The 21,109-nt window shown below is 35.4% G+C and overlaps 1 protein-coding gene across 1 annotated transcript; it reads right to left on the reverse strand.

The window, feature by feature from the left end:
• Positions 1–1,840: 1,840 nt before the first annotated feature.
• On the reverse strand, positions 1,841–13,442 carry LOC107766919 (suppressor of mec-8 and unc-52 protein homolog 1-like). The gene is made up of 16 exons (XM_016585818.2): positions 13,247–13,442; positions 12,947–13,157; positions 10,890–11,042; positions 10,441–10,489; positions 9,661–9,744; positions 8,795–8,898; positions 6,368–6,454; positions 6,233–6,286; positions 5,860–5,955; positions 4,841–4,968; positions 4,455–4,581; positions 4,272–4,331; positions 4,042–4,149; positions 2,890–2,990; positions 2,460–2,511; positions 1,841–2,277 (listed from the first exon to the last, which is right to left on the reverse strand). Exons 1-16 carry the CDS (start codon positions 13,276–13,278, stop codon positions 2,179–2,181), a joined length of 1,545 nt encoding a protein of 514 aa, XP_016441304.2. The 5' UTR covers positions 13,279–13,442; the 3' UTR covers positions 1,841–2,178.
• Positions 13,443–21,109: the final 7,667 nt, after the last annotated feature.

Genomic DNA, 21,109 nt, shown 5'->3' on the forward strand with positions numbered 1-21,109 from the left:
GATATTTGCTTGGATTTTATTGAAGGTCAACCTAAGTCCAATGGCAAGGAGGTGATCTTGGTTGTGGTAGAGAGATTAAGTATGGTCATTTCACGGCCTTGTCCCATCCATATACTGCTCAATCTGTAGCTCAATGCTTCTTAGACAACATTTTAAACTTCATGGCATGCCTCAAGTGATAGAGATCCTGTGTTTCTCAGTAGTTTTTGGCAAGAGCTTTTCACACTACAGGTGTCCAATTGCAGAGATCAACAGCTTACCACCCTCAGACTGATGGTCAAACAGAGGTTTTGAATAGAACATTGGAGACTTACTTAAGGTGTTTCTGCTCTGATAAGCCCCATGACTGGTCTTCCTACTTGTCATTATCAGAATGGTGGTATAACACCTCTTATCACACTGCCATCAGATACACTCCTTATGAGGTTTTGTATGGGCAGAAACCTCCCATTCACCTTCCTTGCCTGGCTGGTGAAGTTGTTTATGAGATGGTTGACGGGTCCCTAGAAGCTAGAGAGACAGTGATTCAGTTGCTGGAATTCCATATCACACGAGCTCAACGAAGAATGAAGGACACTACTGATAAACACAGGACTGACAGGTCTTTTAGTGTGGGTGATTGGGTCTACCTGAAGCTCCAACCTTACAGACAAGTATCAGTTACTACTCGACCCTTCAACAAGTTGGCAGCTAAACATTTTGGGCCATATATTATTGTTGAGAAGATTGGTGCAGTTGCCTATAGGCTGTTACTTCCGGCTGATGTGCTGATTCACCCTACCTTTCATGCCTCACAACTTAAGAAGTGTCTTGAGGTTCCTACTACCATTAACCACCCTCCAGTTTTCCAGTTTTTCATCTTTCCAGCCCACATTGCCCTACTCCTGAATCTATTTTAGTTAGGCGAATGGTTAAGAAGGGTAACAAAGCTATATGTCAAGTCTTAGTTAAATGGGCAGGTATTGATGCAACACAAGCCACAGATATTACAACACTGCTTTCCAGCATTCCATCCTTGAGGACAAGGATCATCTTTAAGCGAGGGGTATTGATGCAAGTATAAGATTGTGGGAGAAATGAGCATTACAGTTAGTATCGTGTTAGTTAGCATCACGTTAGTTACAGTTGTTAGAAGAGTTAGTTATACTTGGTTCTGAGTTAGTTGAAAGTTAGTTAAAACAGTTAGGGGGAAGAAGCACTGTAGAGAGACTATAATCAATATGGTTGCTTGTTAGATGGTGATATAAATACACTGATACATTGTAATTGAAGTCATTCATGAAATAAGATCATTCTACTCTTCTCTTTCTCATTTCTCTTCTAGATAATTTTCTCAGTATTACCCTGATCTAGTTGCCATCTTCTTCGAGCATTAGCTCCTAGATTAACGAAATTCCACTGCGATCTTCACTAATTGCATCAATGAATAATATGGTTCGTATCCATATTTGACCCATTTTTAAAAAGTTCATTATCCAATCCATTTTTTGTAGATAATATGGATGGATAACTATTTATTTTATCCATTTTGCCACCACTACCTCACAGAAATCAGAAACAACTATTGCTCATTATGCAGACTTCTACCCTAAGAGAATATCCTGTTTAGGTGGATTAGTTTTGTCATTGCCCCATATGCAAATTAAAATACAACAACAATTACGCCTCAGTCCCAAACTAATCGAGGCCAGCTATATGAATCATCGCCATCCATGTTGCTTTGTTAAAAGACCCATCTGAAAATTCGATATTCACTTCTTTAAAACACAACATATTAGAACCTGATAACACCTGCTATTAAAAATAATAAACAATCAAAAGGGCAGATCGTAAGTCACTATTTTACTTCACAAGTCTAGGATTTGATACCGAGATTTAAATTTCTTCAAAACTCAATGAATACAAACTTTTAATAGCCTGAATAATCTGAGAATCTAAGATTTGATAGACTAAAATCCAACAAAGTAGGAGATAAATTACATAAGATTACAAAAGCTGGATAAATCAGATCCCACTAACCAACCGATACGATCCTCGCGCCCCCACCCACCACCCGAAATCCACCCCAAATAGAATTGCGGCATCCACCTCCGAGGCAAGGCAACATATCCAACAAACAATTAACCTTTACTGTCGAAAATATTGCTTTTCTGCAAACTTCAGTAAGGCAAAGACTGGTTAAGGCTTCCACAGTTTCATGGTGCAGTCTTCTCCATATGTGGCAACAAGGTTTATATGGGGATGGTGTGTAATACCAATAACTTCCTTTTCATGTACCTGCCAGAATGCAGAGAGTACAAATGCTCAATCGCTTTAACCTGTCCCCAACTTAAATGAGAATGCAAGTCTTAGAACCAATGCAAAGCCATATTTTCACACAGTACGCCGATAAAAGCATTAATAAAAGCAATGAATAACACCTGGTAGATACAAACTTAACCTCAGAGTTAAGAGCTTACCTTCATCAGATGCTCCAGTTTGCCTGATTGAAAACCAAAGCAGTACAAATTTCTGTCGAAATGTACAAAACACCTCATCAACCCAAGATTGTTTCAATACAAAGTTCATAGGTATAATAGCAAGCACTTCATCAAGTTCATATAACTGATGCACACATTGACTGTTAGAAAGGAAGGAAAAAGAAATATATCGGAACTCTACAACTAGCGAGGAATTTTTATAAGTAGCTCGAAGACAGCCAAAGGAGTTTCACATTAATTCCTTAGACTGCACATATATAATCCACCAGCTAAACTTAGTTGTAAAGACAACTCCAGATTAGAGATCCTTGAAGTTTTAAATCTAATAGAAGCAGGATGAGGAAATCACCATCTAATAGCATTGATACTCAAATTGCAATAGTGAGAAGGACTTAAATTTTGGTCATACCTGTCTTTGCCTACAGAGTAAATCCATTCACCTTTTGGTGATAGACAAGCAGCGAGAAAATCTCCACCTTCTCTTTTACCAGATGAGAAACTTTTAACAACCTACATCCAAAAATTGCAGGAATTTAACTCATGCACAGTTTGAGCTCTTTAAAATTCTGCAATGCGCAATCATTTAATCTACTATAGTATAATTTTTTGATAAATACATTTACCATTATAATTACCTTATTTAACTTTTTATTAATAAAGATTAGTTCCATTTCTACAAGAACGTGCGCCTGATTGTTGGAAAACCCATTTTTCACCACTCTAGTCTGTTTTCCAACAAAATTAAGAGAGAATCTCCGGAAATTATCGATGCCAGCTCAACTACAATGCATAATTTGAATACTATTGTACTCATCCCACTTCCCTCTCCCTGTTCTCTCTTATAAAGTGCGAAAGGTGACACTGCAAACAAATTCTTTTTGCTTCTATCAACACACACAAAGAGACACATAACAGTCACATGTATATAAAACTTCAGGAGATATTTAAATCATTACAATTCTTTTATCGTCATTCAGCCTATATGCATTTGGTCTTTTTGTAATCTGAAACCAACTACTATCCACACTTAAAAAGCAAACCATGACAAAGTAGAATCCAGCAAACTTTGGAAGTTGTCACTTGTCAGATATGGTTTACAGAGAATTGCTCAAAATATAAGCAAAAGGCCCAATATATTGTACAACACTAGACCATACTCAACCGTGAGCATATGCAATTATACATTTGACCTTACCCCCAATAACACTGGTCTTGCTAGTCATTAAACCACCGGAGCATCATTAGTTTCAACGGAAATACGAATTAATGAAGTTCTCAGGAGGCATTATTAGTTCAAGGAAATATAAATGAAATTTTTATGGGGAATGGAGCAGAAGAGTGAAATGTTAGCACTAATGATTTCCCTGAAGATTGTAAAAACACTTAAACGATATGCACTAATCACGTAAAATTCCTCAAATGGTAATAACAATTAAAATATTCAGCATAATATACAACCCGCTTTTCATCTACCCTGTAACGTATAGGCAAAGTAATTACATATAATTAAACGACCAACAAAATAGAGCGGAGATTACAACACTAACACAACTATGATTACCTGTCCTTGAAGTGTCATGAGATAAATAGATGATGTCTTGTTACACACAATAATGTGGTCAGTATTCTTAGGGAAAAGATGGACAGAGTTCACAGATGCATCACCGCCCTGCAGAGGTAAAGATGGAAGCCACAAATGAGTTCAAAAACAATATTTCATGTAAGTATCCTACGAAAATTTAAAAAAAAAGGCAAGAAAAAGATAGTAATGCCCCAATGAGAGTTGAATACCCTTAATGGAGGTGGTGGCCTAAATGTGTGTAGACACTCGGTTGTTTTCGAATCCCAGACCTGTTGTAGGTATCCCAGACAAATTACGGTCAAAGAACTATGTAGATATCGAAAGAATCTTAATGCAGATAACTACAACACACTTGTGTCTCAATCACGAGTTCTAGGTTGCAAGTAACTTACCTTCACTGAGCCATCACTAGATGCGGTAATGACTCGAGATCCATCACTAGTAAAGATAGCGTCATTAACGTAAGACGAGTGGCCGCGAAATTCTTTTAACAACTTTCCTGACTTCAGACCGTGAATTCTATTTGATAAAGCAAAGAGATATCAGAGAATGAAAGACATGCGTCTCCCAATCAAGACTGACAGCAATTAATTTCTATTAAAGGAGCCCTTATCCTTTTCTTTTATTTCCTTCCACCGGTTTGCAGGAAGATAAAAGAAGGGGGTGATTGCATCTCTGAGGATATCTTTTAAGAGAAAAAGATCACAGTGACGAACATCCACTCACTGACATGCCATCAAAACAACAGAAAATGGCAAAAATAATAATAAAAAATAACCTTGCTGTGCTGTCAAATGATGTGCTTAAGATCTGAGTTCCATCTCGAGAGAAGACTATACTGGTGACACCCTGAGAGTGTGCACGTTCAAGACGGCGCAAGCACTGACCCGTCCTTATGCGCCAAACCTATCATGACAGTATCAAATGTAGAAACATCAGATATCAATAAACAGAGTTAAGATAACATATAATACCAAAAGTGCAAAGGGAAGCAGCAGGTGCAATAGCAAACACCGAGTGCTCAGAATGCTCTGTGCACAGCCCCCGTCAGGAATCCTTTTGCCTCTTTTTTTTTTCTTTTTGACAGAGCAATCACCTGAGCAGGTCATGATCATTTCCCATGGCAAATGAAAAGATAATAAGCATGATCAGGGGTTGGCCCGGTGGCAATTGACTTGAGCCTTGGGGTTTGCTCCCTTTCAAGGTCTCAAGTTCGAAACCTACTGGGTGCAAACAATTTCTGAGGGCCATCGGACTGGGTAAAACCTGAATTAACCGTGGTGCACTTGCGGGAAACTCCTTGCCGAGGGCCTGTGCACCCCCGGGATTAGTCGGGGCTCAAAGAGACTTGGACACCCGGTGCAAATCAAAAAAAAAAAAAGGTTACTTCTGTATTTGTTCCTACTCTATATAATCATGTTAGGTCAAACTGGGACAATAAATAGAACAGCTTGAGTACTTTCTATTGCTAATTCTCACACGTTCAGACCATTAGAATATGTTCTTGACATGCACTGGAGTCAACTTAATACATCAGACATGGGATGGATCTCTTCTTTGTGAGTTGAAAAGTTTGTCCCCAAGTACTGAACCTATTTGAAGTGAGGCAATATAGAAATCCAAACATACATGCATCTCTACAATGCAACTGCTCTAGAAGAAGAGACAGAAGGGACAAGGAACCAGTGATACCAAATTTAAGACTGGTAGATCATGCCAAGCTCTTCAGACTCACTTCAGAAAAACTTGCAGAGAAAATAATAAAAAAAACAGATAGGTATCAAAATAAACGCCTACCTTTATTTTTCCATCTTGAGACCCAGATGCAAGCATTTCCGAGTCTCTGCTGAAATCAACACAAAGGACAGCATCATCATGCATCATAAAGGTTTCCTACAGAAATATGCAGGTCAGCAAATATAAAGTGCCTTACAAGCATGAACAACACAAGTTCGAAAATAGCTAATACAAATTTGAGTCCATTTACTATCCAGGTCCTCTTTTCAGAGATCATTCAACCTTCTTCAGGAAAGCTTCCATCAAAGATTTTTTAAGCACCAAAAGTAATATGCAGGCGTGACAGTGACCATGACAGATTAGTTTACTTCCCAGAAAATAAGGACAAGTCAGACAATCAAGTATGTACACAAAAATATAAATAGGAACTCACATCAGCCTGGTACTGGAGATCCTTCTTCAGTTTTCCACTTATGTGGTCCCAAACCTGGTGGACGGATGATACAACTGAGTTTACTCCCATTATCAACAAAGAAAACGAAGTCAGAGGATTTGTAGACTTACATACCTCAATAAATCCATCAACTGAACATGAGACGAGGAATTGTCCGTCTGGTGAGAACCTAGCACACTCTGGGTGACTTTTCTTCCCGAACTGCAGGCAAAACAAAACTAGTAAAATAAACATTTTATTGGATTGAAATCCCTACCCTCACCTTAAAGAAAAGGAGAAAATGTTGAACGTAAATATGATATATTCAAAGAAATTAGTTAAAAACATCAGGAGTGTGCAACCACCATAACAATGCAAAAGGACAAAGCAATGATTCTGAAAGTTTATTCATCTGTACATATGAGAAACTATAACATATTCCTATTCCATGTGCATGACAATTGTTTCATGCAGTCAATAAAAAAGACTGCCCCAGGAGTTCATTGGTCTACTTTGTATTATCTTTGAGAAAGATGAAAAGAAGTTGGAACCTAAACGTGAAAAATAAGTGTGACTGCGTCAGGAAAGTTAGACTATCAGGCACAAATAAGCAGTCATAGTTTTGAAGGCAACCTCACTGACTGCCAGATAACTAAAGCATGGCAAATGAGAAGAAAATTTTCTCAAGCTATTTTATGTTATTCCTATATCATGTCTATTTATTAATATACAACAAGTATGACTTACTACAAAGAAAATTGTCATCTTCAAGAAACCTCGTGCTCGTCAGGAAATGCAAGAAGAAAGATTCTAAGGTTTCGCCTCTTGTTTTTATTTATTTTTAAAAAGGAAAGAAAACCAAAAAAATCCATGTGCCGAACTGCTACATACAGACAAGAATTTTCTGTTTTGCAAGTTACCAAATCAAGGGATACAAGGGAAACAATAAGAGCCATCCATTCAGCACAAAAATGGATAGTATCCTTTGTAAATTCTGAAATTTTGCATTTCATCTATTTCTCTCAACGGCAGAGGCGGATCCAGGATTTACATTTGATATGTTTGACCTTTAAAGTTCTTAGCACTGAACTCATTGTACTATTATCGGTTCAGATCTAAAATTTGTTGAAATTTTAGTGGGTTTTCACAGATATATCAATGGTCTGCGTCGAAAGTACTGGGCAGATGAACCCGTTGCCTTAGAGCTGCATCCACCACTGCCCAATGGCCCACTCTCAATATTGCATCCCCTTTATTCAACATCTTATAAACTGTTATTTCTTATACAACCTCCTCCATGGCTCCACCCTGCTCCTACTGGAGAAGCTAAGCCACCTTAAATATCACCTCACATCTCACATCATGTTTTCCTTGCCTCCAACTGAAGCTGCTAAGTCCAGATTGGGCTTGTGCTTCATTATCACACAGAAATGGGTTTCTCTTTGAGACACATATCAGCTTGCTGCAGTAGGATTTTGCATCTTGGACCTACATTTGTTACTTATTTTTTGTACTTTTTTTAGGTTAGATGAAAAGAGAAAACCCGAGAAGGAAAAGAAGAAAACATTGAACTGACGGCATCACCAGAAAATAAAAACAGATGCCTGGAAAATATTTTCAATTTTCATTTTAAGCTCTACCGAAAAGAATTTTCTCGATTTAAGTAAAACTTGATTAGAGTTCAGATTAAGTTTCTTTCATATACGTCATTATTCTGGCCAAACACCATGGAGTAAAACCTGCAAAGACCCTATACCGAAACGCAACCTTGAGAGAATGAAAAAAAACAGGGAAAGGGATTAGGTAAAATAGCAAGGGTATACATATCTTAATGAGAAGCCAAATGGAATAAATGCACATCCACACAGGAAAAAATAAAGGAAAATAAACAATGACAATGATCACAAGAAAAGAGACTCAAGAAAGTACAGCATGACGCTGCTTAACTATTTATTTTGTTAGATGAAGAGAGTGAAATCAAAACATGGGTGGATGGGGAGCTGGGATCAAAGAAGAGACGCTCCTTTTTTTTAATTGCTGAACAACAACAACAACAACAACAACAACAACAACAACAACAACAACAACAGACCCAGTGTAATTGCTGAAGATCAAATAAAGAAAACTTAAATAAATTGAATTGCCCATGTCCGCTATATTTCACATAAGCAATTGTCTGACCACATCTAATCTTCTAGGTTTTACCAGAAAACGAAATGTGAAAAAGTGAAAAGTAAAACTATAGACCAATCTCTACCGGCAAATTTGCAGAAAGGAAGATAGAAAAATACTCTTTAATACTGAAAACTACAGTAAGTAATTTCTTTTTGCCCACAATAAACAGAGAGAGCAGTGACAAAAAGCTGATCGTGCAGTGATATCTGAACATACATGCACAGAAACTGAAAGAATGGAACAAATTCCAGGGATTTCAGAAAATTTAATCGCAAAACAGCATGAGGTATTTGATGAAACCAAATAACCACCAAAACACACAATTGCATGTTTTCATCTAAAAAACAAAATGAATTTGGCAAGCTGAACTGAGATAATAAAACCAACCTTAATAGTGTGCCCAAGAGTTGTTGGATACATATCTTCTTCATCTTGTTTCATGGCAGCTGTTCCTCGGAATAAGTCAAATTGAGTACCAGGTGGAAGTAGACCTGAAATGAGATAGAAAAAAATGATATCCGCAAAAAGGAGTCATATTGACATGCTAGTAAAGGAATTAATTCTAAACACCGTTTGGATAAAGTGATATTTGTGCCATAGATCAACCATGAAAATCCTAAAATTAAATGTCACTTAACACAAGATAAAAGAAAAGTATTATTCTATCCTTCTTTGAGAAACATATGGGCTTTCATCCAGTATTGGTGTGTCAAGATAGGATAAAGTGTGCAAATTGTTTCAAGATAGAAAACTGGCTCTGGAGCTGATGAGCTACTAAAACCATAGGCAAGAAGATGCAGTCTATCAGTTCTCGCACTTTTTGCTGCTCCTTGTGCTGTTTGTTAGAATACTTCTTATTCACTGATATAAGAGACATATATCAATGTTTCAGAGCAAAAATTAGTCCAAGGATTTGAAACAAACGAAGGATCTAGAACCCATGAGCTCCTGAGAACCAAAACCTGCCTCCCCAAAAGTGAAATAAAGAGGCAGAGATTACTCATCAATGATCGATACTGGTGTGTAATGTAGGATCCAAAATTCACCATTCCCACCAACATATAACAAATAGTTGAATTTGAGGTCATTGATAAAGCCTGTAGTTTGCTCTATCTCAACAAACGCAAAGTGCTCGTAAGTCACTTATTAAAAAAATGCAAAGTGCTTGTCAGTCTGATGTTAAATTTCAATCTGAAAAATGTATCCAGTAATATAAAGGGGAGAAAACATGTATTGATAATTATAAATCTCACCTTGATGCTGCTGCCACTTCAGGGCCTGACCGATCAAAGCCATTAGTCGTGAAGGTGGAACAACAGAAACCTCTTGAGAGAGTGCTGAAATACAGCCAAGGAAAATATATTATAATCCAGAGTACAGATAATAATATGCCTCAGCATATATAAATGACATTATGAAGCTCGCCACAGATTCAGATCCAACATTATCACCTGCATTCTCATCCCATTTATCCTAACTTTCACAGCATTTGTGAATTGGTGCAGTTGTACAAATGATAAGAAACAGTAAAAAGTAAGTACTGAAAAATGAAGAGCTACGAGTATGTAACTCGGAGCAAATCTAAGTTTAAATTCATCATCAGATGAATCTTAGGATTTGGATACGGATAGGGGTACCCTGTACGGTCCTCATAGATTTGGTCTAGTAGTAAGAGCCATCGACTGATGTGTGGGTTAGGTGCACTCAAATCCCGCAGTAAACCAAAGCCTGGTATTAAATGGAGAAGGGTAGAGGGCGAGCCCATTGTCCATCAATTTCAAGCCGTGCAGTAGAGGCCCTCGGAGATATCTCGATTATCAAAAAAGAAAAAAAAGGATATAGGTGTCTTCAGCCACCGTACATTTACCAAGATATATTCTTAAAACTAACTCGTCAGTTTCATGTGGAACAGACCAAAACTATACTCCTCAGTTTCATGTGGAACAGACTAAAACTGACTGCAAATAATCCTCACTAAATATGTGTATTATCAGGTTTATGTATAAAGCTGCAGAAACTGAAACAATGGCAACCTTGTGCAATTTGTGCACGCCTCTTTTCTTTGGTTGAATCTGCATAAGCCTGCAGAAATAATATTTGAATGCAACGTCAAAAGCCACACTAGCTTGTCCACATAATATTTGAATGCAACATCAAAAGCCAAACTCAGCATATATTCAGGCCAAAGTTAACAAGACGCAACTTTGCGGAGTGGGGACCAACGAATTTAGAGAAGCCTAACACAGTTTTTTCGTAAATATACGAAATTTTTCCCATCACAGAGCAAATCCACTTGAAGGGCATTGCAAACTAAACTAGAGGACAACCTACGAGGGTATTCAAAAAAACCAAGAATGCTTTTTCTTTCTCTATATCTTCTTTTTTTCTTGGTTAAATCTCACCAGTTCTTTGACGGCTATGATTCACAGAAGAAAAAAAAGACCAAAGAAATTTAATCATTTTTTTAAAGAATGATACTAACCTCATGTGGATCAAAGTAAGTCCGGACTAGCAGATGTTCAAGCCTCAGATATCTTTCTGGTTGCTCCTGTTTAATGACACCCATCACGTTTGTTTGTCTTAAAATAGCCCGTGCAGTATCCATCTCCCGAAGTTCAATCATTTCCAAAACTATCTATCAGATAAGGAAAGCAGTTAAGAGCACAATTCGATACCAAAACGAAAGCAAAAGAGGTGACTAAGTACTTCGAGGAAAAAATAGGCAAGGAAAAGATACATTTATAATTGATGAATTTTTTTTTTCTTATAATCTTCGAAGCTCATCCTAATTCAGCACCTTACTAAAAGAAGCATGACGCTGAACTCTAAGTTCTGTCTTGTGCAAGTATGCAGCAGAGACTATGTAATGAGCCTGATGCCATGCTAGCTATAGGCATCACAATAAGAAAGAATGGAGCATGCAAAACATTAATTATATGCAGATCCTAAAGGTTTTAAAAAAAGCACAAATCCCTTCATTATATTAGAATGTTAAGTGTTGTGGAGAGAGCTATTATGTGAGAAGTGATAACTTCTAGACAAATATCAAAGGTACATCGTGCTTTACACTTATAAGTGTCTTATCTTCATCAATTATCAAGTTATCAGTACACTTTCTCTTCTACTTCTCACTTGAAATCATAGTCTGTATAATTTTTGACAGACTCTTAACTTCTGCCTACCAGGTAGCAAGCTTATGATGTCTGTCCATCTAAGTTTTTCTTTATATAGTTTTACTATTCTTGCCACTTTCCTGTGCCTGTTACAGTTGGCACTACTCCTATTACAGGAACCATCCAATGGTGCCATGCCTGTTTCAACTGACCGTTCTGAGAGCATTACACCTCTTTCTGATGGCTGTTCTGGCAACAATGTCCCTCTTTCAAGTGACAGTGTGCAACATCAAACTTCTTTTCCTGTGACTGTTTGGCAATAGCGCTCAATTCATGTAACCATTCTGTGACACCACCACTGTTTGGCAAGTATTCGGCCATTCTTCCAGCTATTCTGGTCATTGTTTTGACCAGTTTTCAGGAAGATAATTTTTTCCCCAAAAACCTTTCGTGTAACACTATTTATGTGGCTTTCCATGACCATCCACTATTTTGTTGATGGTTTACTTTTCTCTGTTTTCAAAATAAACAAACTCAAGTTGGTTTTCCTACCTTTGGGTTTGAGTGGGTGTGTTAGAATATAGGAGTTTTTATGTTCTTAGATAGATGATGTCCCACATTGAACAAATATTATGTGTATTATGTTTTTACTTTATAAATAGGTGAGCTGTGAGACGGGTATTCAATAAATTATCAAGCAACCAACATATCTTTCTCTTCCTTTTTCCTCTCAACCCATTTGACACCTCGAGATAAAATTCAATTGAACAAAGAAGAATGTCCGCACGCAAAACTCCCATTTTTTACTTTGAATACATGAAATGATAAAACGTATAAGATATCAATAGAGGACCTTCATCTTCATTGTATAAGATATCAATAGAGGACCTTCATCTCTACCTATTCGATGTTTCATCCATTTTAGGTTCTATTAATTGGTAGTTACCGGGTACCAATGCTAGTGGGAGGTAGCAAGTATCAGTGGAATAGTCAACGTGCGGAAGTTAGTACGGACACCACCATCAAAAAAAAAATTATTAATTTTATAACAACTATATTCACAATGCGTGAACCTAAATGACTATGCATAAATCACTCCTACTTGTGTGCAGAGGGGGAGCTAATAAGAGCGAAGGGGTTCAATTGAATCCCCTTCATCAAAAAATTATCCTATGCAAATATGGTAAAAACAAAACTTTTCTGTTAAATTACTATATATAAACTGTTGAATCACCTTGCATAAGGTAGTGGTAAAGGGGACCTTATCCCCCCCAAAAAAAGTTAAGGTAATGGTAAAGGGGATTCAAAAATTGATTTAGATCACAAGTTCAAATCTCAACTATAACATTCTATAGTATTTTCTGAATCCCCTTATAAAAATTCCTGGCTTCGTCACTGTTGACAAGATCGTAGAGAAGGTGAATACCTGCTCATACAAATCCTCAAGTATATGTCTAGGAAGCTTAAGTTGTGCAACTTGAGGTAACACTGCATCCCATCTTCCACTATTAATATCAGCAACAAATGTTTCAAGACTGTCCACTGTATTCAGTGAAACTTGGCACTCATTTTGTAAAACCTGAAAACTTTGATGCAATGAATTCTCCTTGCAAAATTGAAGAACTATCTTAATCACACTGCAAGCAAAGAAAAACATATAATCATTATATACACAGTGCTCATAAAAACAAAAACATATACTTATATAATTAAAATTGGAACTTACTCTCGAGCTTCGATTTCAAGGGTAGAAGACATAGCTGAGTGTAAAACCCTAATTAAACCCCGCTTAGAAATTAGAATGTAAAACTTGTAAGAAAATTACAACATCTACAGAAGAGAGAGAGGGCGAGTGCAGGAGAGCGAGGGGTTATTGTTTTGCGGCAAGTTTTGTCTAATATTATAAACTGAAGAAAAGAACAGGGGAAAATAGTTCCCCAACCCAATTATAATTTCAGTTTTGTTACGAAAATAATTATAACGTGCATGTCCATTTATTACTCCGCTATAGATAATTTTTCTGAAGAAGATTATCCATTTAGTACTCTGTTAAAAAAAAATTTTAAGGAGCTGATGCAGGCAGGTTGCAAGCAGCTCAATGAAATGATTTTCAGCAGCTTCTTATTAAACAGGCAGGTTGTAAGCAACTCATGCAGTTAGCTTACAAGCAGCTAAAGAAAAGTCTCGCAGCTGCTTCCTTTCTTGTATAAATAGAGGAGTTTTCAGTTCATTATAAACATAACTTTAAAAGTGAAATAAAATATCAATCTCCCTCTATATTTGTCTTCAATTTATTTCTTTTATAGTCTTTATTTTATAACACGTTATCAGCACGAGGCTCTGCCATTTTGAGCACTTACTTCGAATTTAATTTCTATTTCAGTGTTCGTCTCTGACGTAAGGCGACACTTTTATGTCTGTGGTTAGATCTTGTTCATAACGAGGATCATAAGGTAGATTATACCCTTGAGGTGGTGAGTTTTTCTTCTTGGCAGTAGTGATATAGATATCACTTACATCTGGTGTGGCCAAATTTGCGTAATTTAATTTGAGCCTTTTGGTTATATTTTAATATCTTTATCATCGCTTGCTTGGTTATATGTTATGTATATAATACCTATTTTGGTATTTGTTTTCATCCTAATTATCTTAATAAAGGATTACAAAGTGGATAACATTGTTAGATCCACTTAAACTCCAGCAGAGTTTGCAAGAAATATACAACCACCAGAAGTGGTTATGTTTCGTATATCTCATTGTAACTAAATTTTGTTAACCACCAGAAGTGGTATATGCCTATGACCACCAGAAGTGATAATTTAGGCTTTCTGTGGTTACAATTAAAGATAAGCTAGAGAAATATTCTCTATATTACATGCACGCCTCGATTTGCTCCTGAAGTAGTAAATATTTTAAAAGAGGTTGAAGCATCACAATTGATGTGATTAATGCGCGTTCAGATAATTATATTCGATTTCCTGAAGGATGAGAATTTTTGATAAATATTAATCCATTCCCTGAAGTGAATGTGATAATATTAATAAAGTCGTAAATATGAACGTGCTCTTGATGTAAATATATTACAATTCAGCTCCGGAAGAGGTAATATGATTGAGAGAATATATACTCAATTTTTCGTATTTTAATTTGCTCCTGAAGAAGTAACACAATTGAAATTTTCTCCCGAAGCAGGAAAATATTATGAAATTGTGTCTTTCTGTGCGTAGATAAAATAATGAGCTATTCAAAGTTATTTTTGAAGCACATTTTCATTTTCTATAGTGAATGAAGAAATACCACAACTCACCTCCGGAAGAGCTAGAATAACAAATGATATAAATATTATTTTTGTGGCATAAAGATCATTGTAGCACGTACCTGTTGTACGTAAGACATCTTGGAAAATTTTATTAAGTATCATTCTAAGGCAAAAGCATTCTTGTAGAATGCTTTCTACTATAACCACATTAATATATTATGGTTAGTTATTGAGTTCCCCGAAGGAAATAACAACTCGTGTATCTTTCCTTAAAAGATGCAATGACTATGTGGTTGCTGTATTGATACAAAATATTCAGATGTTAATGATATTTCTCCTTGAAGGAGATATTTATCACAAAGTTAGTGGTAGAATTATTAAAATTCTTAATTTTTATCATTTATAAATTTAGAATTAGTTTTATATTGTTCATTTGATTATGATTTTCTCTCATGATACTAGAAGTGTCTGAGCAATATTTGATAGTACAAAATGTATCAACAACTCCTGAAGAGCTAATTGTTGTCTAGAAGACACATGACACTAGTAGTGTCTGGTAAATATTAGATTGTGGATAATAAAGGAAGGCTCTCGAAGAGCTTATATACAAATATGCCATTCATATTATATGATTATGGTCAAAACATATATTGTAATAAACCTGAAGTTTACTAATAGAAATGGCTATCATATTGAGACTATAAATGATTGAAAGATTGAAAATCTTCATGTTTCCACAATCATATGGGGTAAATATGTATGTGAGAAGATACCTGTCTTATTCTTCAAATTTGTACTATATCATGTATCACAATATACCAGAAGTTTACTAATGCAAAAGCAGTCACAGTAAATCAGAAATTTACCGATACAAAAGTAGCCACAGTAAATCAGATGTTTACTGATACAAAAGATTATGCCATAGTAAACCAGAAGTTTACTTAGAGATCGCACATGCCATGATTAACTTGAAGTTTTCATTTGCCATTTTTAAATGAGCTATTTGAGAATTCAGATAAGCATATACTGAAGAACTAGAAGATTCTTCAAGAATTCTCTTGTGTTGCTTGTTCTCATAATAACTTGATTATACCATCTAAAGTTGGGACTAAAATTCTCGAATTCTGGAATATATAAAAGGTGAATATGGCTACATTCACGTATCATGTGAACCACTTATAGATGTATATATAAGATGGTTACATGTATGTTTATTGTCAACTTGCAATTTGGCATTTGAAATTGTCTTTCTCAATTAAGAGCATAATTTTCAGATTATGAAATCAAGATAGTTCATCTTGATGATGCTGGTTTATATCAAAGTTAGTTTAGCATCGAATACCTCCTATTAATGGCTAAACAATTGCTTATGATAACAAAGCCTCATGTGTTGGTCTAAGATTTTCTAAATTGCATACAACAACACTTGTATGCATCAAATCAACAAAATATGATAAGTCCTCCCCTCACAATTGATTTAGGATCAGAAACCAAATATTTTTACTATCTAATAACTTTTGATGTGTGGTATATGATTAATTTCTCTACCACAATGCACAAAGATAGATTTTCCAAAGAAGATTAAGGATATGAGTTAGTTTTTCTAACATTTGGGGGATGGAATAAAACAGTTGAAAAATATGCTATATGAATCGAATTATCATTAATATGATCCTCGCTTAGAAGATAATTCAAGTCAAATGCCAGAAGCATTTGCTAATCCAAAATTAAATATCATATTTCAGCTGCAAATGCTCCTATTAAAATTAAAATCCCTGAAGGATAGAGTTTACTGTAAGCATGAAGCATGGTAGATCAATCGGTTCCAAAGGTAACAATCCTTGAAAAGAATAGGAGCAAATGATCAAAATGATCATAATAAGGAGGAAATAAGCTCTGGAAGAGCCCACGACATAACATTTCATGAAACTCCAGAAGAAGTTCAGGTACCTGAAAATAAAGAAAGTGATGAGATCTCAACAAGTTATGTCGCTTGCGAACTGACACAAAATGACCGTCGACAATATATTTGATACAATATAGTGCACAATATTATAAAAGATTGTGAGGATCGGACCTGTAGTCCAGACACCTGAAGATGTCATGACATTTAAATGTAAGTCATAACCTATATGACTCATTTGATTAATTCTATATGAAGATCCCTGAAGAATTTAAAATGCCTAAAGCAAATTCAAAATCTCAGAAAATGTATTCAATCAAATTACAAAGATCTTTGTACGGTTTAAAGCAATCTAGGCGCATGTGGTAAATAAGGTTACATAAATGATGTTATTTGTCCATGTATTTTTATAAAAAAAAAATGGCATCAGAATTTGTTATACTTGCTGTTTATGTTGATGACATAAATCTTGTTGGAACTCCAGAAGAGCTCCCAAAGGCAATTGAATATCTTAAGAACGAATTTGAGATGAAAGATCTTGGAAAGACAAAACTTTGTCTTGGTCTGCAAATTCAACATTTAGCAGACAGGATCTTTATCCATCAATCTGCCTATATATAAAGGGTCTTAAAATGCTTTTACATAGAAAAAGCGCACCCATTGAGTACACCAATGATTGTTCGATCACTTGAAGTGAATAAGGACCCGTTCTGACCTCCAGAAGAGGATGAGGAACTCCTTGGTCCTGAAACACCCTATCTCAATGCAATTGGTGCACTTATGTATCTTGCTAATGCTACAAGGCCTGACATAACATTTTCTGTTAATTTATTAGAAAGATACAGCTCTTCTCCTACACGGAGACATTGGAATGAGATTAAGCATATATTGCGATATTTAAATGGAACTCTTGATATGGATTTATTTTATGCTAACAAAGGTAGTGCATATCTTGTTGGTTATGTAGATGCAGGTCATTTATCTGATCCCCATAAAGCTCGATCTCAAACCGGCTACGTATTTACATATGGAGGTACTATCATATCATGGCGCTCCACAAAGCAATCTATTGTTGCTACTTCTTCAAATCACGCTGAGATAATAGCTATTCATGAAGCAAGTAGGGAATGCGTATGGTTGAGATCAATAATTCATTTTATTCGAGAAAAATGTGGTTTGGAATGTGAGAAAAGACCCACAATTTTATACGAAGACAATGCTGCATGCATAGCCCAATTGAAGGGAGGATTTATAAAAGGAGATAGAACGAAGCACATTTCACCAAAATTATTCTACACACACGATCTTCAGAAAAATGGTGACATTGATGTGCAACAAATCCGTTCAAGTGACAATCCGGCAGATTTATTCACCAAATCTTTACCAACTTCAACTTTTGAGAAGATGGTATACAAGATTGGAATGCGGAGACTTAAATATTTGAAACAAGGTTTTTATCAGGGGGAGTAAAATACGCGATGTACTTTTTTTTCCTTATTAAGATTTTTTCTCACAGGGTTTTCCTTATAAGGTTTTTAATGAGGCAGTTAGCAATGCGTATTATTAAATATGTGTACTCTTTTTCCTTCACTAGGATTTTTTCTCACAGGATTTTTTTCTAGTAAGATTTTAATGAGGCACATTATCTTTTAAAGAAAATCTAAGGGGGAGTATTATGAAAATAATTATATTGTGGATGTCCATTTATTACTCCGCTATAGATAATTTTCCTGAAGAAGATTATCCATTTAGTACTCTGTTGAAATTTATCTACAAGCAGCTAATGCAGGCAGGTTGCAAGTAGCTCAATGAAATAATTTGCAGCAACTTCTTATTAAACAGGCAGGTTTACAATCAGCTCATGCAGACAACTTACAAGCAGCTAAAGAAAAGCCTTGCAGCTGCTTCCTGAAAAGCCTCGCAACTGCTTCCTTTCTTCTATAAATAGAGGAGTTTTCAGTTCATTATGAACATAACTTTGAAAGTTGAATAAAATATCAATCTCCCTCTATACTTGTCTTCAGTTTATTTCTTTTATAGTTTTTATTTTATAACAAGTTTCGATTTTTCTATTTAATTAAACTACGTTGAACCATTTCCTTATAATTTCAGAAGAGAGAAAGGTTTGACTTTTTTTTTTTATTTTAATAACCGTGGGTCAGCTTACACGTACTAGTTTTACGGATACTTGTAATCTGTTTACCCATAAAACGGTACAGTTTAATTTGTACGTGATTTATAAATAAGTGAATTGATTTGATCCAAAAATAATAGATGAATTCGACAAAAATGTAAGAATTAGCCTTGAAATTGAAATGAATCAGATATCTTAGTCTCGGACACAGAGCTTCCGGAAGCAGTAAGAACAATATAAATAAGCAAGAAAGTAAAATGTTATTGAGCTTTTGATAGAGTATAATGTATGCTTCTCAGAAAATTCCACCCTTAACAATGATTATAGAGCTCACTATTTATAGTTACACCTAGGGAACAAGGTCCTAGGATCAAGTCCCTCTTTAATGACAATTATAAGGGTCATTGAAGAATGTGTAACGGTGGGCAGTGAATGCCATATTCTATGTAACGTATCATGTACGTAATGTTGTAGAATATTCTTTATTGAATGATACCGGATGACGATATTTATTTTGTCTTTATGAGTATCATTTTCTCTGGTGACAAGTGAGATCATTGCCTTCGGGTTTGACAATCTTTTGTCTTCGGCTCCACATGTCTCTTTCTCATGCGATCATAAAATATGAACATATTTTACCCTATACAGTCAAGTAACTTTATGCATCAAAACTTGGATAGATGGAAGAAATCACCTAGTATTTTTTTGCCTCCGTTTGATTTAATGCATTAAGAGTATAATATACCGGATATAATTTGTACAATTTTGTCCTTGTTTATAAAGTAAATAAAAAGGAGAAAAATTAAACTAAAAATTATTCTGTCTTTTTAAATAATTTATGCATGTAAAGCTAATTCTTGTTTGAATAATCATAAACATTATGATACGTTGGATTAATGTATCAGTATTGCATACTTTTCAAACAAAATACCAATTGAATGCAGTATGAAAATATTTAATGTTATATTGATATTATTTTAGTGATAAATATACTTCGAAATGTATAATTTTAGACTTTGAATCTAACAAGCTCTCTCTTTCATCTGAAGTGTCTCTTTTTGGTCTTTTATATTCTATTTTTATAGAACAATTATTTGTTCAGGTTCTTAACTCTACTAGTTTCACGGACCAATCACACCAAATTTAGAATTAAGAAATAATTCGAAATTAAATCGTTATTTTCCCAACAAGATAAAAAGGAAGAAAACAAAAATGCAGGAACCATTTTGCTCGATGCAAATACAGTGTGATGTGATCGTGTTTAATGGACCATAAATATGGGTCTATTAAGTCTGTAAAAATAGTACGGACTAGCCAATTTTTGGACTGGTCATTCAAAAATAGTCAGCGTTTGTCAAGTCATTAAAAAATAGCCACTATTTTGCTGCAACAGAGACCGGTCCAGCATAATGTACTGGAGTTCGGTGCACCTGTGTATGAACTTCCAGCATATTATGCTGGAACTCCAACACGCGGAAAGTTCCAGCATAATATACTGGAGATTCGAGCACCTGTGTATGAACTTCCAGCATAATATACTCGACCGATATACTTTGCTGGAATATACTGGAGTTCCAATATACTTTGCTGGAACTCCAGTATAATATATTGGAATTCCAGTATATTATGTTGGAGTATTTTTCGGATTTTGAATAGTGTTTTCGTTCAGATTTATCTTTATATGAAAAGTGACTAAACTTCGATTACTTTTAAAACTGTGACTATTTTTGAATGACCACTTGTAAATCTGACTATTTTTGAATGTCTACCTATTAAGTCTCCACACAGAGGCCCATAAATATTCGCTCAAACAGAAGATTCGGCCCCAAAGCCTTGATCTTTGTCCTAATTTTCATATTTGGAGGCGCTATATGGAGATTTTATATCAAGAACGTCAAATGGTAAATCTTTAAGTTATTTACCATTAAATCATGCATAACGGATCCGTTTGGTGTAAAGTGTAAACACAGAACGTTTTATGAAGATGTCACAACCAAAACCACAGAGCCGTGAAATCGCCTAGCAGAATAGCTCACCAAGCGAATCACTTGATATTGAATTAGGGGCGGATCTAGAGAGTTGTAACAGGTCATGCAAATCGCTTGATACGAGTGAGTATTTCACTGGACCCCATCGTTCACATGACTTTTGAAAAATAGTTCTTTTTTATTTGTCTTTTTTTTATATTAATGTACTTATCTTCTGACAACACATCATACAGATACGTAACTAGAATTTGAAGTTTGTGAGTTCGAAATTGCAATCCTTTTATATTATTGGTTCTAAATTAATA

The sequence above is a fragment of the Nicotiana tabacum genome, chromosome 4 (genome assembly GCF_000715075.1).
Source record: "Nicotiana tabacum cultivar K326 chromosome 4, ASM71507v2, whole genome shotgun sequence".
In the NCBI taxonomy this organism is placed as follows: domain Eukaryota; kingdom Viridiplantae; phylum Streptophyta; class Magnoliopsida; order Solanales; family Solanaceae; genus Nicotiana; species Nicotiana tabacum.